Here is a 25,606-nt window from a genome sequence, read left to right as displayed (position 1 = left end):
TTTTAGGTTCTATACATAATTTCAGATCCATACATCAGGGAGAAACTTGCTTTGGCCAGAGGTTTGGCCAGAAAAGTCAGAGTCAAGAAAGTCTCCAATCAGAAAAGTCAGAAAAGAACACCTCTTCAGTCTGTTGCAACAAGCTGAGTGTGAGTGGGGGGCTGGGAATGGGTGGATGGACAGCCCCAGAGCTACTTGGCTCTAGGTCTGGGCAGTTTAGAACCCTGGCTGCCCTTGGGGCACATCCTTCCCCAAAGCTCTGAGCTGAGACCACATATAAATTCTTTGGGCTCAGAAATTGCAGGACTCTATAAGCCTTCGAACTAAAACCACCAAGTGCTGCTTCGCTCTCAACTCGACTTCTAAGCTGCCCCTCTGTTCTAGGGAGGATATGAGACAGCAGAGTGCTGACCCCACGCCTGCTGTCTCTGTCACTAAAGAAGAAAGAAAGAACAGGTACTGGGGAAACATGCCCTCTGCCAATGACCTTTACCTAAAAAGAAAGCCAATCTAGGGCATTTTACTCTCCTACAAGCACTGATCATACTAATATAGTAACTGATATAACTTCATAGTCTCTAAAATGTAACCTGTACTGGAGAAATCATTGGCTTTGAATTTTGTGCTTGGATTCCAGAACATCACAAGCCATGTGACTCTGTGCAAGAACCTCCTACTTTACACCTACATCTCTTTGATTAGAGATTGGGGGAGAGGGGAGAACACATACTTTTGTCCCCAAAGCAGTATTTCTCCAATTCCCTTATAGCATTGCTTTCTATCCCAGAAGTCTTAAAACGTAAGGCTGTCAAACCACCCACCAGTCGTATCTACCCATATTCAGGGCAAATGTCACTAATCAATCACTATTCCCTTCTCCAAAGACTGGATAGGGCTCAAATCTTTGTCGTAGTTCTCTGGGAGACACCAATCAGGACTGGCCATGGGATTTTATCAAAACATCATGGCTGAAAAATTAGCTAAGATGTTTATCCAAGATGGGAAAAGAAAAGAGCACTTACTTGGGCCTTTCACAGTTACACCAAGCTCCCCGCTTCCAGCAGCTTTGGTGTCCACCTTAAAGTCTGCAGTCTCCCGGATCCGGACACCTTTGGGTTGCAGGCCTCGGCCACTGGCCCTGCAGGCATTTGGATTGCAGGCTGCAAGCAGAGTTTTAATATCAGTTCAATCTTTTAATATTTGGTAAAAGCAAGAAAGTTAAGGTTATTTGGGGCCATCTGCCAAGAAAATGTTTGCTTTGTACAAAGAGCATCTGGCAGTTGCCCAATACCAGGGGTCCCACTCAGAAAGCACAGCAGCTAGCAAAGAAGGACACACATGACTTTGTCCAGCCTCACCACACAAGGGCTGGGCAAAAGTTATTTTGGCAACATCAACAGGAGAGCAGAGCGACCACACTGTGCTCCTGGTACTGGTTTTTAGCCGTTTATGAGCAGGGAGGCATTAAGACTGAGAGTTGAACGTTATCCAGACCTCTTTGCCATAATCAGGGTCTAGTAACTGGGAAGACTATACTTTTCAAGTCTACTTGCAAAATGCAGTGCTTGGAACATATCTGGGTTCCAAAGACTGGGTCAGCCATCTCTGAAGATCTGGACATGGTTGTTGTCTTGCACGGGAACAGTCAGGCAAAAAACTGAAACTGTGCTCTCAGTCAAAGACAGCTGTGACAAAACTCTGGGCATCTACAAAGGCAAGCTTCAGCAGAAATTTCATTCCTGACTTAATTTGTGGTCTCCTTCACAAACTACATGTTTTAGGACTAAACTTAAAGACTATGGTGATGGCTAATACACTTCACTTGAGAGAGCCATGAAACTATTCTTCCATGTGGGATCAGGGAGGAGGTTTACAAAGACATATATGCTTCCTAGGAATCCTTTATCCAGCACAGGCAACTTCCTCCTAATTGGAAATAGGAAATTGATGGGCACAATATCCTATTGTTCATGAATTGACTTTTCCTCTCCAAATCTCACACTGCACATTTGACAGCTCTTGGTACAAAGGCTCCAAAAGTGGATGGAAGGTAGTGTTCATTAGAAACACCTTTTCTCTTAGTTATATGGCAAACCATTACTTGCCAGAGAGGCACACAGACATCCTTGCAGTTTGAGATCATGTTAGATTCTTCATAGATGAACATAGTTTATGGTGGTGGTCCTTAACAGCTAATAACATCGGTTTTCCACCGTGAAAGACATGTAAGTATGTATGCCTGTATTGAAGGTCTAAAAGATCAAACCCAGAGCCCTGCACATTCTCTACCACTGAGTCCTCTTTTACTTTTTATTTTTAGACAGGGTCTCATTAAGTTGTTTTCATGTGCCCAAGGTGGCTTTGAGCTTGTGATTCTCCAGCCTCAGCCTCCCTAGTGGCTGAGATTAGAGGCCTATAACACCAGGCTTGACTAAAGCTTCTTTTAATATCAAATCATTACAGTGGAGGGCAGTAAATGAGGAGGGAAAAACAAAAACAAAAAACTTACTGTGCCAGAAATGAATGAGTCAGTCCATGAATGAGAGATTAGGAAACACTAGAGTGAGGAAAGCTGTCTCAAACCATCTCTTTCCTGATGTCAAAGGAATTTTGATTATAAATATCTGGGGAGAGGGTTGTTTTTTCTTTGTTAAAGAGAGAAAAGTTGATCACATGAGGAATAAGTCACAAGATGACAGGAATTCCCTGGGGGGGGGGGGTAAATGTGTTTACACACACTCTTTCTCTCTCTCTGAAATATTGAACATGTATAACAGGGTCAACCACAAAATGCTAATAGCTCAGTGCCTATAAACACTCAGCTGACTCAGCTGAAGAGTTTAAGGGACACGCCTGGTCCACTAACATCCCATCTTATTCAGACTGGGATCTGGCTGTGCAAGCTGTAATCACTAACACCTGTACAGGAAGGAATCTCCCGACATCACACACAGTACAGACACCCTTGACATATGCAAGCAACACAAAGAACTAGTATAGATACCCCATTCAACCAAGCCCTTACCAAAGCAAGAGCCTCTGGCCCAGAGTTTGCAAATAGGAAGCCAGCAGCTTCAGGGTCCAGGTTGGCCTAGAGGCAGGATTCAGAAGAAGCAGTCAGGTCTGCAGGTGCAGAGGTGGAGGACAGAATAGGGAGAAGCAAGTACCGGTTAGAAAAGGCAGCATAGTCAGAAAACAATAGTAACAACCAAAAGAGCAACCAAGTCAAAGAAACACAGAGAGCGAGTGGGAGAGGGAAAGAGGGAAAGAGGGAGAGAGACGCTAATAATAGGGGCAATATATGCTGCTGGTTGCAGAGGAAATTATCAGAGTGGTCACAGGCCTGTCCAATGGACACTATGGGTCTACCGACACTGTACAGTACTACGATCTACACTGTCAAAGCCTCAGTCATTCTACCTACAAACTGAAGGTGGTAATCACACCTGAAATACAGATATAGGGATTAATGTGGTTGAGCTGAGTGTCCGACAGCCAGTGTTGCCTGGACTATAGGGACCTGCTGCTGTTGAGCTTGATCCTAGATATCAAATACAGCACACTTAGGTCTCTGTACACAGATTTGGTGTCCCTTATGCAAAAATGACTGGAACAAAAAGATTTTGCTACCACAAGGCTTCAAAGGTATGTGTGTGTGTGTGTGTGTGTGTGTGTGTGTGTGTGTGTGTGTGTGTGTGTGTGTGTGTGTATTTTAATATGTGTGTATGTGTGTGTCTGCCACACATGTGGAGGTGCCCATGGAGGCAAGAAGAGGGCATCAGAATCCCTAGAGCTGGGGTTACAGGCAGTTAAGAGTCCACTGGTGTGGGTGCTGGGAATTGAGTGTGAATCCTCTGGGAGAACAGAGAGCTCTTCACTGCTGAGCCTGCTTTCCAGCACATGTTTCAGATATACTTAAAAAAAAAAAAAAAAAAAAGCCAGGCGTTGGTGGCGCACACTTTAATCCCAGCACTCGGGAGGCAGAGGCAGGCGGATCTCTGTGAGTTCAAGGCCAGCCTGGTATCCAGAGTGAGTGCCAGGATAGGCTCTAAAGTTACACAGAGAAACCCTGTCTCGAAAAACCAAAAAAAAAAAAAAACAAAAACAAAAAAAATAAACAAAAAAAACATTTGCATGGTCCAGGTGGTGGTGGTCCCTGCCTTTAATGCCAGTACTTGGGAGGCAGAGTCAGGGGATCTCTGAGTGAGGCCAACCTAGTCTACAGAGTGAGTTCTAGGATAGCCTAGGGCTATGCAGAGAAAGCCCATTTTAAAAAACAAACAACAACCACAAAAAAATTGCACAGACTTTGTTGATTGAGCTTCCCTTATCTGGAAACCTAAAATCTTAAAGTGTTCTAGCTAAAACCTAAAATTATTTGAGAATCATGTCAGTGCAAAACAAAGCAAAACCAAACCAAACCTGGATCTTGAAGCAATCCAGTTTTCACATTTCATATTAGGGATACTCAATTTGTGGTACAAACTGGACTTAAAAATGCGACCTAATGGCACGTGTGTTGAAAAGGTGGGACCTAGTGGAAGGAAGTCAGGTCATTGGAAACTTACTCTGTAAAGCAGTGGTTTCAGAACCTGTGGGTCATGACCCCTTGGAGGTTTGCATATCAGATACTTACATTACGATTTATTAGCAGTAGCAAACTTACAGTTTTAAGCAGCAATGAAATGACTTTATGGCTGGGGGTCACACCATGAGTAAAGGTTGCAGCATTAGGCAGCTTCAGAACCACTGCTGTAAAGGATTGGTGAGGCCCTACCCGTCCCATCTCTTTCGTGGCTTCCTGACTACCATGCGTTAAGCAGTTACTTTGCTATACAGCACCATGATAGGCCCAAAAGAAACTAGGCCAAGTGATCATGACCGTAAACCCAACAATTTTTATCACCTAGTAACATGATCATTTTAGGTGTTTTGACACAGGGAGGAAAGCTGAGGAACACAACTTGTATAAGCATTAATATCCTGAAGTACCATTTCCTTTTTGAAGGGATTCTGGCAGAAAGAGGATGGAGTGAGTCCAAGTTTATCTGTCTCTATGCCAGGTATAGTTGGCCAGTACTTACCTTCGCCAACCTGCACACCAAAAGGACTCTTGGGAATGGCATCTCCAGCAAAGGAGACCTTGATCACATGGGGACCAGGTTGCAATGGCTTGTACACACATCTATACACCTGGTTTCCTCTGTCTTCCACCAGTAGCTCCACAGTGTTCTTGCCCTGAGGATCCTCAACCTCAACATTAATGTCACCCACACCAGCTCCTGTGAAAGAACCGCCATTCCATGAGCACATCCTCCCCTTTCAAAGGCTTGCTGCCAACCAGTGCAAAGTGCAAGGCTGTACCAACTATCCTCTTTTTCACATTTTCTACTTCCCTTTTTTAACTGAAAGAAAGCTGCCGGCTGATGTTGACACACCTTGAATCCCAGCATTCAGGCAGAGGCAGGCAGATTTCTGTGAGTTCAAGGCCATCCTGGTCTATGGATCGATTTCCAGGACAGCCAGGGCTACACAGAGAAATCCTATCTAGAAAAACTAAAAGAAAAGAAAGCTAACAAATTAATAACCACCTTATGCATTTGTGCTGCCCCCTTCCCCTAGTCTTTCATAAAACTTGGTCTAGTGCATGATGGGGAAAATTTAGTGCAGGCTAAAATTTGTACAGAAATTGAGAGGTAATCAATCAGGGTCAAGAATGAAGATATGTAAAACTATAACTAACTCATGAGAAAAAGTCGTTTGTTCAATTTGAAAGACCAAAAAAGTTTGGGTGCCCCAAGCCCTCCTGATGATTCTGTTTTACAAGAAGACGCAAGGTCAAAGCACATTACCTGCTGTGTAGATGTCAAAATAGGTAGGTTTATTGGCAATGTTCCCTGTAGTTTCCAGTCCTGGGCCTTTTGCAGTGACTTTGCTGGCGTCTCCTTGGGCTTTGTCAACATTCACTTCAAATGGGCTCTTAGAGATGTGCTGTCCTGCAAAGAGGACTATAACCTACAAGTAACAAGAGAGATGTAACAGTCTCCCAGGCTAGCAAGAGCACCATCCAACCTTCTTTCACCTTTCTGAGGATTGTACACCCAAAGATGCTGGAACCAGGAGTCCTATCAGGCACATGGCTATGCCCATGATATCAGAGACACTTGGCCTTTTATTTTCTTTTTTTCTGGTTGTGTTTGACTCTATCCTAAGTCTCTGAGCTGTCCAGCCTCTGATTCCTGGCCATCCAGGCAGTGTCAGGCACAGGCTCTCTCTCATGTTGTAGGCAAGTTAGACCAGTCATTGGTTGGCTAGTCCCACAAGTTCTGTACCACCATTACCTCAGAACATCTTACAGGGTACTCAGCCTTTCTAATAGGAAATGAACACTCACTTATATTTAGATATCTAGGCATGGGGTTCATTTAGTAGTACAGACAGCGCTACTGCACTCTCAGAATAAAGTGCATCAGCCCAAGATTTCAAATACAGAGTTGTAGTGGGTATTCACTCTACTCATGACCTTGGTCTATCTGGCCAGATAGACATGGTGCTTCCTGTCTGCCTAAATGACCTCTTATAAGGAAGGAGGGAAGGGGTCTTGCTCTCTTGGGTGGTGAAGACCAGGTCAGGCAGCATGAAGCAGCGAGTGATTGGTCCCCAGCTGTCCAAGGATTTACTATATCCTGTATTCATGAGTGTATTTCCCCCTTTCATATCTTAACAAATCCTTGATACCCCTTATGCAGACACACGTAGATTTCTCATTACACAGTTAGATTTTTCATGGACTAAGATCATTCTCAGATAAATGTGAGGCCAAGCACAATGACATCTTTTTAAAACCTTAGCAAAAATGTCTCATCCTGCAATATTGCAAGGGAACTGGACTGGGTTTCCTATAAATCTATACTTGGCTGGAATGAATTAATTAGCTCATAAATGTTCTTTTTAAGATTTCATTTTCCTAGATTCATGATGTTCTGGAGTAAGAAGAGCCCTGGTAAATTCACAAAAGCTCAAGGCAGAAAGTAGAATCTGTCTTAAAGTCTGGGCATGATAGAGGAGGATTGGCTTTGTGTGCAGAAGGCTTTCTCTACTTGCTGTAGCCCAACCTCTCTTAGCTTCTGTCCAATGGAACCATCCTGGAATTGGTCTCAAACATAGCTTGATATGATGCTAAGATGAAGGGTCCTTGGCGTTCTGATACTGAGTGTATTCTTTGCCGCTACTAGTGAGATGAGCTTGTGTGTCCTCTGGGCTCAAGACCAATATATTCTTTAGTTAGTCTCAAAGGGGGATGAATAAGGAATCATTCAGGACAGAAGCCACAGTTTAGTCACTAAGCATATTCCAGACAGATGGCTTCAACTGTTAAGTACCCATGTGGAATTAGGGAAGAAAAATCAGGATATTACAAATACCTTTCCTGGGGAATTTTAACAGATGTATTAGTTAATACCAAGTCTGACGCATAGAGATTCTACCTTTTTACCCCAAATGAGCATGAATAACCTAATAAATAGAAGATAATCTAAGTTGGCCGGGCATTGGTGGCGCACACCTTTAGTCCCAGCACTCGGGTGGCAGAGACAGGCAGATCTCTGTGAGTTCGAGACCAGCCTGGTTTACAAGAGCTAGTTCCAGGACAGCCTCCAAAGCCACAGAGAAACCCTGTCTCAAAAAAAAGAAAGAACAAAAAAAGATAATCTAAGTCACTCTTAACAGCTTTTGTGTAGCTTTCAAGAGATCCTGCATTCCGTACCCAGTAATATAAAAACAGCTGCCAACAAGACCATTCTTCTTCCTAAGACCTCTTTCTTTAACATACAGCAATACAAGCCCAGAGACCAGGCCATGTGGCTATAATGCCTTATCTTACTTTGTGCAGTCCAGTGACCTTGGGCAGATACTCCACAGAGTACGTTTTGTTCTTGTCACTGTCGGGGGTTACATGTGCCTAGAAGAGAAGATGATTATCAGTTAGAGAAGGTGCAAGGTATATGAATAAGTATTACGTTGTGGGACCCTTTCTGTTCCACAAGCGGTATCAACAAAGAGGTAGCAACAAAAGGGGAATGGGTGGAGACTACCCAGCATAAAGCTAAGATCGCAAGTCTCTCTAGGGACTAGTGATCAAGGGACGAGAAAACACAGAGCAGATTCCCTTGATCACCCATTAGTTTGGTGATCATTACAATCTTAGGAGATGCCAGTCTTACAAACCAAAAATAAACTAATGAGTAAGTTGGGCAGATAATCTGCCCCAGAGGGGCAGCCTGATAATATGCTGGTGTATTTAGAAGTTGAGATTGTGCTGTGATAGGAGTGAGATCTAGACCTAAGAAATTAATAATGTATGTCTAGGCCCTGGCCAAATACTCAAAGATGGTTAGCAGAGGAAAATCAGAATGCCTTAATTAACAAGCCCTGTGTCTCATGCAAAGTATCATTTACTTTATTAAACACGGTGTTCTCGTGAATCAACATATATTGCACTCAAGGCACAGCTCTCAGGCAAGTTACTTTATCCATGACAAGCCTCAGGATCTTTTTGGAAACATTTTGGTTGAGAGCTATGAGGACATGAAGATGTAGTCTCTGATCTTGATAAGGTCCAATAAGAAGAGAGGTAGCACCCTCCAGAATACCTCTTCTTTGTTTCCTTCTGGGTCCTCAACAAACACCATCACATCTCCTTGCCCAGCACTGATGGTATCTACAGTGAACTTGGCTGGTTGCTTCACCATGTTTCCAGTGGGTTCGATTCCTGTCATGAGTTTAGAGAGTAAATATTGAGTTGGGCCACGCCCTCACACAAACCATCACCCACAATGTCTTTTTTCTTTTCAGTGAACAGAGAGAAGGGACCCAACCCTATAGATCTTATGGAGGAAATAGGGAGAAATTGCCACGGCAGGAATAATCAAATAGAAAAATAACTGATAATACAGGTGGACAGTTTCAAATTTCCTGCTTCACTGAGAAGTCTGCCAGACATACTAGGCCTGTAGGCTGAAGATGGATGCCCCAACACAGAAGAACTTTGGGTGACTGCCCAGGCAACGAGATGTCTCTGTCAATTCTAGAGTTTATATATTATCCTTCTGAAGTCTTTGATGGAGTTGAAGACAGATAGTTATGGTTATAGTTTTCCTTAGTTATGATAACAGATAAGTTACACATAAAAACTGTAGACTCACAAAGATGGGATAGAATATTTCTTTAAATTTTGCCAAATGTTAATGGACTAAATGTTGTTAACTATAGTTCTTACTTGATAACTGTTTTGTTATATATGATTGTACTATGTTAAAGTTAAAACCTTTCTTTTTATTTAGATAGAAAAGAGGAGATGATGGGGGATGTCCTTCTGTATATATGTTTCTCTTATTGGTTGATGAATAAAACACTGTTTGGCCAATAGAGGCAGGAAGATAGGCGAGACCAGGAGATGAGGAGAATTCTGGGAGAGGTAGGCAGAGAGAGACCATGAGAGGATGCCATGTAGAGACCAGAAGGATAGGATTCACCAGGAGTTCTCTAGTAAGATAAGGCCATGTAGAAATACATAGATTAATAGTTATGGGTTAATAATTAAGAAGCAGCTGGCCAGTAAGAAACCCTAGCCATTGGCCAACAATTTTATAAATAATATAGCATTTATGAAGGGGCTGAAGGGCAGTGGCACCTGGCAGGCCAAGAACCTCAAGCAACAAGGAAGAAAAGAAGGAAGGAAGGGAGGAAGAAAGGTGGACGTTATTACTCTATATACTTGCTGAAGAAATTTTTTTTTTTTTTTTTTTTTTTTTTTTTCCGAGACAGGGTTTCTCTGTGGCTTTGGAGGCTGTCCTGGAACTAACTCTTGTAGACCAGGCTGGTCTCGAACTCACAGAGATCCGCCTGCCTCTGCCTCCCGAGTGCTGGGATTAAAGGTGTGCACCACTACTGCCCAGCCTAAAAAATTAATTTAAAAAATAGATAATTGAGTAAATTAGAGATAGGCTTCCATACAGATATAAGAAATGATACTCAGCCACCTGATCCTGGCCCACACCTCTGAAGGAAGCCTTCCACTCCCCAGAGACCAGGCCAGCATCCTGAACCCCAGGTAATACTACTCCCCATCATGCCTACACTAGCTCAGCATAACTTCTGCCCCTTCTCTCCTTATCATCATATTCCAGTCCACACCTCTGGCATTCCACCACATCAGAAGTCAGGTCAGAATCCTGATCCCCAGAAGCCAGACAGCAGCTGGAACTCCAGAGACCAGACCAACGCTCTGAAAACCAGGGAGAAGCCTCCTACCCCCACAGAAGCCAGGCCAACATCTGAACCCGAGAGAATTCCCAGCCAGATCAGAGGCCATGCAAATACATAGCCAGAACTTCAGCCCCAAACTTGGGCAGCAATCCCCTGCTAGACCATCAGAAGTCCATCCCCCAAGTTGGACAGGACCATCTACTCAAACACAGGCCACGGGATCCAGAAGACCAGAGAGGAAACAGAAACTAAGAATGAAAACACCCATCCAACAAAGACAAATCCAGAAATTGGCACCTATATCTATAATCACTCCAAATCCAGACGCCTAAATGTAAGTGGAAGAATGCAAACAACAATAGCCAGGGCAATATGTCACCACTGGAGGCCAGCCATCCCTCTACAGCAAGCCCTGAATATTCTAACATAGCAGGCACAGGGAAATGATATTAAAACCAACTTTATGATGATGATGGAGGTCCTTAAAGAGGAAATGAAACACTCCCTTAAATAGAGAAAAGGATAACCAAAAAATTGGAGGAAATCAACAAGTCCTTTAAAAAGCCAAGACAAAACAAACAAGTAGGTGAGGAAAACTATTCAAAACATGAAAATCAAAATAGAAGCAATAATGAAAGCACAAATTGAGGAAATTCAGGAAATGGAAAATCTGGGTAAGTGAACAGGAACTACAGATGGAAACATCACCAACAGAATTCAAGAGATGGAAGACAGAATCTCAGGTGTTGAAGATACAACAGAAGAAAGAAAAAAAAAATGTTAGAGCTAAAAAACTCCCGACACAAAACATCCAGAAAATCTGGGATACCATGAAAAGACCAAACTTAAGAATAATAGGATAGGAGAAAGAGAAGAATCAAGCTCAAAATCTAGAAAATAAAGGTACAAGAAGCTATTTCCTCAGAGTAAAGGATTGGGGAAAAGATTTTGCAATTAAATGGATCTAACAAGCAAACAGGTATAGCTATCCTAATATCTAACAAAATATACTTCAAACCAAAATTTATCAAAAGAGATGGAGAAAGACATTTCATACTCATTAAAGGAAAAATCCACCATGACAATATCTCAATTCTAACCATCTATGCCCCAAATGTAAGGGCAAACACATTTGTAAAAGAAACATCACTAAAGCTTAAATCATACATCAAACTCCTCACATTAATAGTGGGAGACTTGAACACCCCACTCTCATCAATGAACAGGTTGTCCAGACAGAAACTAAACATAGAAATAATGGAACTAACAGATGTTATGACTCAAATGGACCTAACAGATATCTATAGAACATTTCACTCAAACACAAAAGAATACACTTTCTTTTCAGTTTCTTATGGAACCTTCTCCAAAATTGACCATATACTCAACCACAAAGCAAGTCTCAAAAGATATAAGACAATTGAAGTAACCTCTTGTATCCTATGAGACCACCATGGATTAAAGTTGGATTTCAACAACAGATACAACAGAAAGCCTACAAACTCATGGGAAACTGAAAAACTCTCTACTGAAGAAATAAAGGCTCTCTAGAATTCAATGAAAATGAATGTACAACACACCCAAACTCATGGGACACAATGAAAGTGGTACTAAGAGGAAAGTTCATAGCACTAAGTGCCTGTATAAAGAAATTAGAGAATCATCATACCAGAAACTTAACAGCATACCTGAAAGATCTAGAAGAAGCAGACATACCCAGGAGGAGTAGACAGCAGGAAATAATCAAACTGAGGGCTGAAATCAATAAAATAGAAACAAAGAGAAAAATACAAAGAATCAATGAAAGAGTTGGTTTTTTGAGAAAAATCAACAAGACAGATAAACCCTTCTCCAAATTAAAAGGCAGAGAGAGAATATCCAAATCAACAAAATCAGAAATGCTACGGGGAAAATAACAACACCAAGAAAATACAAAGAATAATTAGGTCATACTTCAAAAACCTGTACTCCACAAAATTGGAAAATTTAAGGGAAATGGGCAATTTTCTGGGCAGGCACCACATACTAAAATTAAATCACAATCAGATAAACAATTTAAATAGAATTATATCCCCCAAGGAAATAGAAGCAGTCATTAAAAGTCTCCCAACCAAAAAAAGCCCAGGGCCAGACAGTTTTGGTGCAGAATTCTACCAGGTCTTCAAAGAAAAGCTAATGCCACTACTCCTCAAATTATTCTAAAAAGTAGAAATAGAAGAAACATTGTCAAATTTTATGAGGCCATAGTCACCCTGATGCCCAAACCACACAAAGACTCCCCCCCCCCAAAAAAAAAAAGGAAGGAGAGAATTACAGACCAATCTCCCTCATGAGCACACATGCAAAATACTTAATGAAGTACTTGTAAATAGAATCCAGACAGCTTCATCCCAGAGATGCAGGGATGGTTCAACATACCAAAAAAAAAAAAAAAAAAAAAAATCTGACAATGTAATCCACTATATAAACAAACTGAAAAAAAAAAGAAAAAGAAACAATATACATCAAGCCTATAGACAACATCAAATTAAATGGAGATAAACTCAAAGCAATTCCACTAAAATCAGGAACAAGATAAGGTTCTCTACTCTCTTGAAGATCTAGCTAGAGCAATAAGACAACTAAAGGAGATCAAGGGAGATACAAATTGGAAATGGGGGGAGGGAGAGCTGGAGAGATGGCTCAGAGGTTATGAGCACTGACTGCTCTTCCAGAGGTACTGAGCTCAATTCCCAGCAACCACATGGTGGCTCACAACCATCTGTAATGAGATCTTGTTCTCTCTTCTGGCCTGCAAGCGTACATGCAGGCAGAACACTGTGTACATAATAAATAAATAAAATCTTTAAAAAAAGCAAAAAAAAAACCCCAACAAATTGGAAAGGAAGAAGTCAAAATATCATTTTTTGCATATGATAGTATACATAAGTGATCCCAAAAATTCTACCAAGGAACTCCTACAGCTGATAAATACCTTTAGTGAAGTGGCTTGGATGCAAGATTAAATTAAAAAAAAAATGTAGCCCTCCTATATACAAACAATAAACAGGCTGAGAAAGAAATCAGGGAAATAATACCCTTCACAATAGCCACAAATAATATAAAATATATTGGTGTAAGTCTAACCAAGCAAGTGAAAGACCTGTTTGACAAGAACTTCAAATCTTTGAGGAAAGAAATTAGAGAAGCTATCAGGAGACATAAAGATCTTCCAGGCTCAATCAGTAGGATTAAAATAGTAAAAAATGGGCATCCTACCAAAAGCAATCTACTGATTCAATGCAAGCTACATTCAAATTCCAATGCAATTCTTTATAGACCTTGAAAGAACAAGACTCAACTTCATATGGAAAAACAAACAAACAAACAAAAAACCCAGGATCGGTAAAATAATCCTATACAATAAAAGAATGTTTGGAGGTATCACCATCCCAGATTTCAAGTTCAATTGCAGGGCTACAGTAATAAAAACTTCATGTTATTGGCACAAAAACAGACAGATGGATCGATGGAATAAAATTGAAGACCCAGATGTAAATCCACATACCTATGGATATCTGTTTTTTGACAAAGAAGCCAAAATTATACAATGAAAACAAGAAAGCATCTTCAATGAATGGTGTGGGTCTAGCTGGATGTTGGCATGCAGAAGAAAGCAAATAGATCCATGTCTATCACCCTGCGAAAAACTGAAGTCCAAGTGGATCAAAGACCTCAACATAAACCCAAATACACTGAACCTGACAGAAGAGAAAGTGGGGAACAACTTTGAACATACTGACACAGGAGACCACTTCCTGAATGGAACACCAATGTCACAGACACTAAGACTGATAATTAATGAATGGGACCTCATAAAACTGAAAAGTTTCTGTAAGGTAAGGGACATAGACTGATGCCTAGCACAATTGTCATCAGAGAGGCTTCATCCACCAACTGGTGGAAACAGGTGTAGAGACCCATAGTCAAACATGAGGCCCATCTTAAGGATTCCTGATGAAAAGGGAGGAAGAATTATAAGAGCCAGAGAGGTTAAGGACATCACAAAATAATAAACAAACAAACAAACAAAACAAAACAAAAAACCCTACAGAATCAACTAACCTGGCCTCACAGGAGCTCAGAGTCTGAATTGACAACCAGAGAACCTGCATGGTACTGACCTAGGCCTTTTGCATATACATTACAGTTATTTAGCTTGGTCTTTTTGTGGGACAGAAGCTATCTCTGATTCTTTTGTTGGCTTTTGGGTTTCTAATCCTCATACTGGGTTGCCTTGCCCAGCTTTAATACAAGGTGAGGTGCTTAGTTTTACTACAACTTGATATGCTATGTTTTGTTGATATCCATGAGGCCTGCCCTTTTCTGAATAGAGATGGAGAAGTGGATGGGAGCCAGGGGGGTCAAAGAGTAGGTGGGGGAGGAGGAACTGGGAGGAGAGGAGGGAGTGGAAAATAGTCTGGAAGTAAAATAAGTAAGCAAATAAAAAAATAAATGATAGTCTTTCATCAGTATGCCTTAGAGACAGCTGCTTTTGCATGTTAATTCTGACACTATTCATAATAGACAAGATATGGATTCTTCTGCCTAGGTATCCATCAACAGATAGGAATATAAAATGTGGTACAAAGACACAATGGAGTAACATTCAGTTATAATGAAAAAACAAACCCCCACCATTTGGGGTAAAGAGAACAGATGTGGAGAACATTATGCAAAGCAAAATAAAAAGGCAAGTACTTTCTCAAATGTGGAAGTTATAAAGTACTTATTGGGATTAGGAAGGAGTGGCTGGCTGGAAATAAAGAGCTGGGTTGGGCTTGATCAATGCATAATACATACATGCATGTAATATTACTCTGAGCCTACTAATACACACAATCAATGTCTATAAAAATGAGCTGGAGAACTTCCTGCTCTTCTAGGGATCTGACTTCAGTTTCCCTAGCACACAGATCAGATGGCTCACAGCCACCTGTAGCCCCAGTTCTAGGGGATCCAATGTCCTTTTCTGGTCTGTGCAGGCACCTGAACTCATGCTCATACACCCACAGAAGCACATGGTAACATAAATAAAAAGAAATCAACAATTACACTTGGAGAGCATACAAACGCTTACCCAGTTCCCTCGGTGGTAAAAAATGATGCATGGTGTCACAAGCGGAGCACTGGAAATGATATGGTCGAGATAGAGAGCATCCCATAACCACAAGGATCCCTCATGTTGCCCTTTGAGGAGGCCCACCCAATTCCCTTCCACTCCACCCTCTTCTTATTCTCGACAACCACTCATCTGCTCTCCTCTCTGTAATTTTTACCATTTCAAAAATGTTACATAAATGGAATCACATATTATGCAACCTTACAGCCCTGGTCCTTCTCACTGAGAATCCTCTGACGATTCACTCAGGCTGCTGTTGCTACTTTTTCACCGATGAGTAATGTTCTATGCTATGTAACTATTTACTCACTCTCCCACTGGGGGATATCTGGGTTATCTCCAATTGTCTGCCGTTTTCAAAGTTGCTATAAACATTCATGATATAAGTTTTGTGAGAACATAAGAGTAAAGCAAATATAACGTTTTCTATTTGGATCTGTATCTTCCTGCAAACCTGCTTCCTCACACAGAGCCCACAAACTCCCTGTAATGTATAAGTGTTCCCAGAATGGGAATAACCAGTTCCGACACAAGGCTCCTAAGCTCCCTGGAATTTCCTGGGTTGATAGCCTTTGGTGGAAGTCTCAGTTAGGCCTGGTCATCAGAAGAAAGCCCTACTTAAGAATCTAGAAGCAACTGGGTTGGGGGAACACCCTCTTGCCAGGAGTGGGGCCCATCCCAACTCTCAGGATCCTGTGAACCTCCTGATATAGGCCTCTTTTCATTCTAGAATACATCAGGACACATGGGTATTCCCTGAGCTCTGTGTGTCTGGCTAGCCTAAGCAGGTCACAGGAACCTCTGATTTTAAATAACTCCAGGACCCATTACTAGTAACCAGTATCTAAAGCTAATTAGAGACTAAGGCTTCAACCTGCAGCTCCTCTGCCAACACCAGGCAGTTCCAAGGCAGGTGATTGTGAACTGTTCAGCTGCCATTCACAGAGAACTAGAAAAGCAGTCAGCAGGAAAATCCACTCAATTTGCTGGGCGGAAACTAAGTTTGGGGAGTAGAGGCAGAAGAACTGTTTGTGAGATAGACATGTGCCAGTGGGCACAACTGCTGGCTTGTACAGCCTTTGCATGTTTAGTGGTAGGTTTTCTTCTTGTTTTTTGTTTGTTTGTTTTTGTTTTTGTTTTTCGAGACAGGGTTTCTCTGTGTAACTTTAGAGCCTATCCTGGCACTCGCTCTGGAGACCAGGCTGGCCTCGAACTCACAAAGATCTGCCTGCCTCTGCCTCCCGAGTGCTGGGATTAAAGGCTTGCGCCACCAACGCCCGGCTTCTTCTTGTTGTTTTAAATTGAGAACATAAGGTCTCTGTTCACTATGGCAGCAAATGTAACGAAATTACACAGAATGCCTGGACCACTTTACATTTACACCAGCAATGTGAGGGACCAGGCAAGGTTTCTCTGTATCCTGGTCAGAGTGAGGAATTAGCAGTTTTTACTTTGGCCACTCGGATAGTTAATTTCTCACACCATGGGAGACTTTGGGACATAGATTTTAGACCTGAAAGCTTTTTTATTCTGATGAAGTGTCCCCCCCCCCCTTTTGTGCTTTCGGTGTAGTATTTAAGAATTCTTTCACAGGGCTGGAGAGATGGCTCAGAGGTTAAGAGCACTGGCTGCTCTTCCAGAGGTCCTGAGTTCAATTCCTAGCAACCACATGGTGGCTCACAACCATCCATTATGAGATCTGGTGCCCTCTTCTGGTGTGCAGATATACATGGAAGCAGAATGTTGTATAAATAATAAATAAATAAAATAAAAAAAAAGAATTCTTTCTCTAACACTAGATCCCAAATTCATTTCTGCTTTTCCTAAAGTGTATTAGTTACTTGTATATTTAAGTGATTTACTTCGAGCTATTTTTTGTGTTAGATGTGATTCTCTTGTTTTAAATTATTGTTTTCTGTGTATGGGTGTTTGTATTTCTGTGTACCACATATTTGCCTGACACCCACAGAGACCAGAAGAGGGCATTGGATCCCCTGGGACACTCCAGACTGTAAGCCACCATGTAGGCACTGGGAATTGAACACTGATCCTCTGGAAGAGCAAACAATGTTCTGAACCACTGAGTTATCTCTAGCCCCTTAGGGGTGATGTTATCTTTGTTTTTTGAGACAGGGTGTACTTAGCCCTGGCTGCCCTGGACTTGAAATCAGAAATCTGCCTGCCTCTATCTTCTATGATAGGACCTTTCTACCAGTGTCAGTGTCGATCTTGGGTACTTCAAATAGTATTAGACAGATTCCTCTCCGATTCCTCTTCTTCCAAAATCACCCCAAATACCACAGTTCCTTTGCCTCTTTTTATATACACTTAGAAGAATCTTGTCAACACCTACCAAAAAACAAAACAAAACTTTTTTTTTGGGGGGGGGGTGTTTTGTTTTATGGTGCCAGGTAAGTCTATGCTGCTGAATCCATTTTGGAAATTTCAATAGCAATTATGTCAATATGACAATTTAGGAAGAGCCAATGTCTTTGTTTCAGTCTTTCCACTTAACTCAGATCTTTTCATTATGGTTTCTAGATTATAAATCCTGTGTGTTTTACTGCATTCACACCTATTTTCTTTTCTTCCTATGTGACTGTAGATGCACCATTTTAAATTCTAGGATGCACATGTGTATTCTATCATGTAAAAACAGAACAAATTCTGGCATGTCACTTTGTGCCCTGTCATCTTGATGAACTTAACTTACTCAATGAAAGTTTAATTCTGCTTTGGTGCCCCCCTCCTTTTTTGGGGGGTGGGGGCTGGTCTTGAAACCACAGAAGTCTGCCTGCCTTTGACTGGGATAAAGGTATATGTGTCACCACACCTGGCTTTTGTCTTTAATTTTTTGAGATGGTTGGTACAGACCAGCACATTGTCTGCAACTGGGCATTTTGTTTCTGACTTCACTGTTGTCCATCTTTAAGTCCACTTCCTACCTAACATTTCCATTCAACACCCCCCTCCGTGTTGTGTCATAAAGAAATGGTGAAGAGAGTGTTTCAGATCTTAAAACACCCAGGCGATGTCAGCCCTGAGCTTCTGTGGCAGTTACTGTACATTCGATTGAGGAAGTTTTGTTTGTCCTTCTCCTTTGACGAGTCTTATCATGATGACTGTTGAATTTTGTCAGTTGCTTTTTTATCATCAGTACGACCATGCATTTTTTTTTATTCACTAACCTGTTACTATAATCTGGTTGATTGTGTTGATAAATTTCCTAATAGTGGAGCAGCTTTATAACTGCTAAAAGAAACCCCACTTAGTCACCATGTGTGATTCATTTCCTATTAATACCCAAATGTATATGGTAATATTTTGTGATGGGTTTTTACATCCACATTCCTTTGGTCTCTGTGTTTTTGTTGTGTTTTGGTATTGGCTTTGGTTTTATTAGTTTCATAAAGTCAACTATCCTGGTTAGTTTTTTTCACAAAAACTAACCTTGACACAAGCTAGAGTCACTTAGAAAAAGAGAGCCTCCATTGAAGAATTTCCTCCTTCACACTGGGCCTCTCTCTGGGCATCTCTGTGGGATAAGTTGACTATTTATGCGGGACGACCCAACTCACTGTGGATGCTGCCAACCCTGGGCAGACGATGCTGGATTCTATGAGAAAGCCAGCTGAACAAGCCATTGAGAGCAAGTCAGTAAGCAGCACCCCTCCATGGTCTGCTATAGCTCCTGCCTCCAGGTTCCAGCTTGAGCTTCAGGCTTCCCCCAAACCAGACTGTAAAGTTTATGCTGAAATAAATCCTTTCTAGGTCACTATTTTTATCACAGCAGCAGGAAGCAAAATAAAGAGCAAGTATTCTCAACCCTTATTTACTTTTTGAGACCATAAAATCTGTTTTAATTCTTCTCTAAATGTTTGGTAGAATTCTCTAATGAAATCATCCACAGCATCCAGGGATTTGCAGGAGCCTTGCAATTTTATAAATTAAATTCCCTGAATGTTTATAGACTCACTCAGGCTATCTAGTGAATTGTGGTAGTCCATTGTAGTTAAGATGGAATTTTGCTTGCATATTTTTTCTTCCTTTTACTTTAAGAGTTCTTTCTCCACATGTTTCCTTTAAAAGGCTATCCTTTCAGGACAGACTTCTGGTGACAAATTCTTTTCCTTTTCCTTTGTCTGAAAGTATAGGGATTTCCCCGGATAAAAAGGATTTTAGTTGACGATCTTTTTTTTTTTTTTAAAAAAAAAACACTTTCGAAATGCAGTGCCACTTCCTTCCAACTCTGAGGTTTTGATGAAAAACCTGACATTCTGGTATTTCCTTTGGGCAAGCTTTCAAAATGTCTCACGCCATGCATAATTTAGGCAGGTGTAGTGGCAGACACCATAATCCCAGCAAGGCAGTGCTGAACTTACACAAGTCCCTGCCAGAAAACAAACATCTTTCATGGTCTTTAGTTTTCTGAAGTGTATCCAGATAGACTTTCCCCGAGAGTGCTACTATGTATACTCCTTCTGGTGGGTATTTTTCTCCTGTTCATGCATGGTCCTTATAGCTAACTAGCTAAGTAGTTTTTACCCTGCCTTCTTTTTACCCTCTCTATGTCTCCTCTCATGTGATCATTCACACTTTTGTTTTAGTTCCCATTGGTCCCAGGGGCTCTGTTCATTTTTCCTTTTCCTATCTTTCATTTAGACTACTGGGTCATTTCTCCTGTTCCATGTTCTTCAGTTCACTGATACTTCTGTCTTTCCACGCTGCTACTGATGAGTATATCCAAGAAGTCATTTCAGTTATTATTCTGTTTGTTTCTCTTGTTTTTGTTTTTTCCAGTTTTAAGATCTTCAATTGGCTCTACGTCTTCTGGGTGTTCTGGCTTCTGTCTGGGCATTCTATTCCTTTGCTGAGACTTTTTTTTTTTTTCATTTATTCCAAGAGTATTTGAATTATTATTGAGGCCTTTTAAAAAATGGCCACCGTATTAAGTTATTTTTCTCATCACTGTGACCAAATACCTAATAAGGAAGCATTAATTGGCTTATAGTTCAAGAGGTCACCATGGAAGGAAATGAATGTATGGTAGCGGGAGCTGGAGCTGCCTGGTCAGCAGGTCACATTATACCCACAGTAAGAATCAGAATGGGCATTGGTGGTGCATGCCTTTAATCCCAGCACTCGGGAGGCAGAGGCAGGCGGATCTCTGTGAGTTCAAGACCAGCTTGGTCTACAAGAGCTAGTTCCAGGACAGCCTCCAAAGCCACAGAGAAACCCTGTCCCCGGAAGAAAAAAAAAAAAAAAGAATCAGAATGGATAAAGGTGTTCAGCTCACTTTGTTTGGTTTTAGTCCACCTTTGATCCCGATCCCAGACCATGGAATAGTTTAGGCTACTAACCTAATCCAGAAAATCCTACCAGGAGTGCTCAAAAGCTGGTCTGCTAGGTGATTCTAGAACCCATCAAATGGAAAGAAATTATTCATCATAGACACTTGAAAATTGTTGGCTGATAATTCTCACATTTCTATCACACCACTATTGACATCATTGGATCTGAAATCTTGGTCCATGGTATAACAAGTGGTTTTTTAAAGGTTTTATGAACAACTGGGTTTTATGTTATGGAACTCAGGGTCTCAGTCAAACTTCTGTTGGCTTGTTTTTTATGATACCACTCCAGCAGGGGAGGAAGTCCAGGATTCCCACTCAACTTCCACCGTACTTGAGGTGTTAGTTGAGAGGGGCTCCCCATTTCTAATGGGTTAGGGTGTGAGTTTTAGATTCTCTTCCAGCAGTCAGAAGAGAAGTACCTTATACAGCTTCTGTTGACATCATCATCACCTTAAAACTATAGTCAAAGTCTTGGCTCCACATTGACCTTTGCTGATAAATGAAGAGGACCTAGTTTTTTCCTACGGTGTTTGGCAGAACATAGAGCATGTGCTGTGTTGAAAGAGTGTTCTGCCTTGGGGTGGCAGGAGTATGGCTCAATCACAGAATATTTGTCTTAGCTTTCATAAGGATAACCCAGTATGACACCTCTCCCCCGACATATACTCCATTTAAAATAAACACTTCAGACTTGGAAAGAAAGGGATTAGAAATTGGACTTCCAGATTTCATTCTGTGTTTTTTCTTTTGCTTATATAATGACCGGATCGTTAACAAGATTTAAAGACACACAACATTTACAAGCACTGACTCTAACAGTCTGAGGAATAACTTATTCTGCATCTTGTCAATGACTCAATTAAGTTAGCGTAATGTTCCCTAGCTAACCAGGGTTGGTTGGGAAGCTGAACCACATCCCCACACTTCATAAAATTCCAGTAAAGCCAGGCTAACCATGTGGAAGCAGTCCCTCTAATTATTCAGACAGAGGGTTATATATATGCTTCATACAGAATAGGGGTTGGAAAAGGGTTCTGCTCAGCTAATGGACAGATGTGTTCAATAATGATAACCCTGCAAGGGAGCCTTACACAAAGACCCCAAGACCTCTCACCCCACTCACACCAGGCAACTCAGAGCTCAACTGGCCTCAATTCAAATCTACGTAATATCCACAGTATTAAAACAAACTTCTGAACCCTCTTAGAAATTAAACTACATGGAGTATTCTCTATTCCTAGTCTAAGTAGCAGAAACATAATAATGTAGCAAAATTGGCCTGACTTTCATTTTACCAAGGAAGAAGGATATGACTCACAGGCCCCTTGTGTGGGGACCCCCATCACCCAAAGTGACCATGTTGCCTTCCTATTCTTTTTTTCAAGACAGGGTTTCTCTGTAGCTTTGGAGGCTGTCCTGGAACTCACTCTGTAGACCAGGCTGGCCTTGAACTCACAGAGATCCACCTGTCTCTGCCTCCCTCGTGCTGGGATTAAAGGCATGCGCCACCAATGCCCAGCACCTGCCTATGTCAAAAGAAGAAAAACTGAGCATAGAATCACAATATGGCCCAGCAATGTCATGCCTAAGTGATTGGGGATATCCTTCTGGATATATGTTTCTCTTATTGGTTGATGAATAAAACACTGATTGGCCAGTAACGACAGGGAGATAAACCAGCTGGGACAATGCAGCCTTTCAGACTACTACAGCCAGGATTTGGCCAGGTTTCTGGGTTTTCTCAGGATCCCCATGGTATTGACAGCACCCCCAAATAACAGGAAGCAGTTTGGAGAGAAAATTGCCCAAATTCCCAAATATTGCTTATAATTTTTTTCATTTAAGTGGAGTTGGTTATATATAGTTCTTATTTGATGACTGTTTTGTTATATATAATTCTACTATGTTAAACTTAAAACCTTTCTTTTTATTTAGACAGAAAAGAGGAGATGATGGAGCATGTCCTTCTGTATAGATGTTTCTCTTATTGGTTGATGAATAAAACACTGATTAGCCAATGGCCAGACAAGAAGATATAAGTAGTACTAGGAGATGAGGAGAATGCTGGAGAGACAGGCAGAGAAGCACCTCAAAGAAACACCATGCTGCTGAAGGGGTAACATGCCAGATTAAGGGAAAGCCACAGCCTCGTGGCAATACATAGATTAATAGAAATGGGTTAATAATCAGGCAGAGCTAGCCAATAAGAAGCCTGAGCCACTGGTCAACAGTTTATAGATTAATATAGTGCTTTCGTGTTTATTTGGGGCAAAGTGGCCGTGGGACCAGGTGGGACAGAAACCTCCATCTTCACCTAGGTATATAACCAAAAGATCCTGGTACCTCCATGTTCTCAGCAGCATTGTTCACAATAGCTAAAAGGTGGAACAACACAACTGCCTATAAGTAAACAAATGAGCAAACCAAATACAGCACACACAAGAGAATATCATCACCCATAAAAAAGGAAGGAAATTGTGATACATTCTGTAATGTAAAAACAAAACAAACAAACAAACAAAAAAAAACCTGGGGCTGGAGAGATGGCTCAGAGGTTAAGAGCACTGGCTGCTCTTCCAGAGGTCCTGAGTTCAGTTCTCAGCAACCACATGGTGGCTCACAACCATCGTTATGAGATCTGGTGCCCTCTTCTGGTGTGCTGATATACATGGAAACAGAATGTTGTATACATAATAAATAAATAAAATCTTAAAAAAAAAAAAACCCTGAAAATATGTTAAATGAGGTAAGTGGGACACAAAAGTCACACACTGCATCATCACTCCATTTCTATGAGATACCTCCACAAAGTCAGAGACAGGAAATAGAATGGAGGGTGCCAGGAGAAAGGGGAAGAGAACATGGAGAGCTTGTTTAATGGGAACTGTGTTTCACTGGAAAGTTGAAAATGTTCTGTAGGTGAACAGTGGTGACAATAGTCCTATGATATTCCAGGACATTATATTTCTAACAATGAGTTTATCATGATGAAAAGAAAATGTAAAAACAATAAACACAAATAAACACGAGATGAAAACAGCTTGTATCTTCCCAGCTTTTGCAACACTTACAAAGAAGGAATGGGCAATGATCAGCCACATTCCTGAACCTGTGAGCAGTCATTTTCTGGAAGACAGTACCATGAAAGGAAACCATCTCACACTAACAATGAGGAAACTGGACAGCCAGTAATAAGGTTATTACAAACAATCATTTTGTGTCTTGACTAAAGTCAACCCCCCTTGTGGTCAGTATGTTGACATGAGAGTCATCTGTCGCTTTTTTGCATCAAGGAAACATTCCCTTTCATCTGTAGCACTTAACACCTTGGGTTATGGCTCAGAGAAAGCAATCTGGAGATGCCAATGGCAATGGGAAGAAGGCCTCCAAAGTTGTCCAGTCCTTATTAACCAACAAGTGGGTTTGCACCAATATGTGCATATGAACATAAGTGTCATTGAAAAGAAATAAAATGCACTTCTTGTCTTTTTTTTTTTTTAAAAAAGGGAGACTGCTGCACTAATCTTACCATAGAGCAAACTCACAGGCATGTAGTTGTTGTTTTATTATTTTTTGTTTGTTCATTTGTTTTTGTGGCTTTTTGAGACAGAGTTTCTCTCTGTGTAGGCCTGGCTGTCCTAGAACTCGCTTTGTAGACCAGGCTGGTTACAAACTCACAGAGATCCACTTGCCTCTGCCTCCTGAGTGCTGGGTTAAAAGGCATGTACCACCATGCCCCGCTTGTTTTAAAACAGGGTCATGCTGTTATTCTGGTCAGCCTTAAACTCAAATTCCCAGCTTCAGCCTTGCAAAGCACTGAGATTTACAAGGCAATACATACCAGCACATCCAGCAGCTATCTACCCTCCAGCAGCTTCAAATCAGCTGCTGACCACAATTGACCAGATGCCTGAAATGTCTCTGAGCAGCCACAAGGTGTGGGCATCTTAGAGTGAGTGTCATAAACAGGGTGCAGTGCCCATCAGGGATTAACAATACCTCTCACCTGATCTGGAAACCTGAAGCAGGTTCTGCCTGACAGGAGAAATGAATCAGCATCCAGAAGGCAGAGAATCTTGTTCGACCCCCATCCCTGACCTGGGACAAGACCCACCCCAGCCACTGTGGACCAGGCTGTGGTTCTTAAATGAGAGCATCAGCCTTCCCAGGGCTACTGCACGAGAAACACACAAAACAACAAATTCAATATATTCTACTACAGAAAAGACTCAGATTTTCAAGACAGAATAAGGGGATCATAAATCAGCAGAAATTTAGGTCTAAATTCTCTCTCTCTCTCTCTCTCCCTCTCTCTCTCTCTCCCTCTCTCTCTCTCTCTCTCTCTCTCTCTCTCTCTCTCCCCCCCCTCTTTCTCTAAGACCAGATTACGCCTCACATCCTTATGTCTTTTACTGAAACTGCATGTTTGGCTAGATTAGAAGGCCAGAAAGGCCTAGGAATCTTCCTCTCTCTGCCTCCCTAGTCCTGGAAATTTAGTGGGGTGCTTGGGATCCAAACTCAGGACTTCATGCTTGCACCAGAAGCCCTTATTGACTCTACCATCTCCTTAGCCTCCTAATCCTGAGAGGATTCCTCCCAGAGTTAACGCCAGAGAACACGCCTCAGATCCAAGAAGGCCAGCACTTACCTCTCCCATAGGCCCTGGCTTTCTTTGGGTTGAGTTTGGGTTTAAGAGGAGCGCCTGGCTTGAGCTTGGCTTTGGGGAACTGAGATAGATAGGTCATCACAGAGTGCTCATCCACATCCGGGTGAATAATCTCCTCAGGGGTGATGACCTAGAATGACAACATGATGGGTGACTGCT

At 41.6% G+C, this 25,606-nt stretch overlaps 1 protein-coding gene across 3 annotated transcripts in view; it reads right to left on the bottom strand.

The window, feature by feature from the left end:
* Flnb (filamin B) overlaps positions 1–25,606 on the bottom strand; it is a 147,071-nt gene that overhangs the window by 66,173 nt on the left and 55,292 nt on the right. For all 3 annotated transcript variants that reach the window (XM_027387686.1, XM_027387687.1, XM_027387688.1), the window contains exons 4-9: positions 25,430–25,577; positions 8,652–8,770; positions 7,883–7,960; positions 5,853–6,015; positions 5,085–5,282; positions 1,023–1,160 (exon numbers count right to left, since the gene is read on the bottom strand). In XM_027387686.1, coding sequence (XP_027243487.1) covers positions 1,023–1,160; positions 5,085–5,282; positions 5,853–6,015; positions 7,883–7,960; positions 8,652–8,770; positions 25,430–25,577 — 844 coding nt within the window. The remainder of the gene's footprint in view (positions 1–1,022; positions 1,161–5,084; positions 5,283–5,852; positions 6,016–7,882; positions 7,961–8,651; positions 8,771–25,429; positions 25,578–25,606) is intronic.

This window comes from Cricetulus griseus, assembly GCF_003668045.3.
Source record: "Cricetulus griseus strain 17A/GY chromosome 1 unlocalized genomic scaffold, alternate assembly CriGri-PICRH-1.0 chr1_1, whole genome shotgun sequence".
NCBI classification, from domain to species: Eukaryota; Metazoa; Chordata; class Mammalia; order Rodentia; family Cricetidae; genus Cricetulus; species Cricetulus griseus.
Note: the sequence above shows the minus strand (reverse complement) of the source record. Positions and strands in the feature narration are given on the sequence as shown.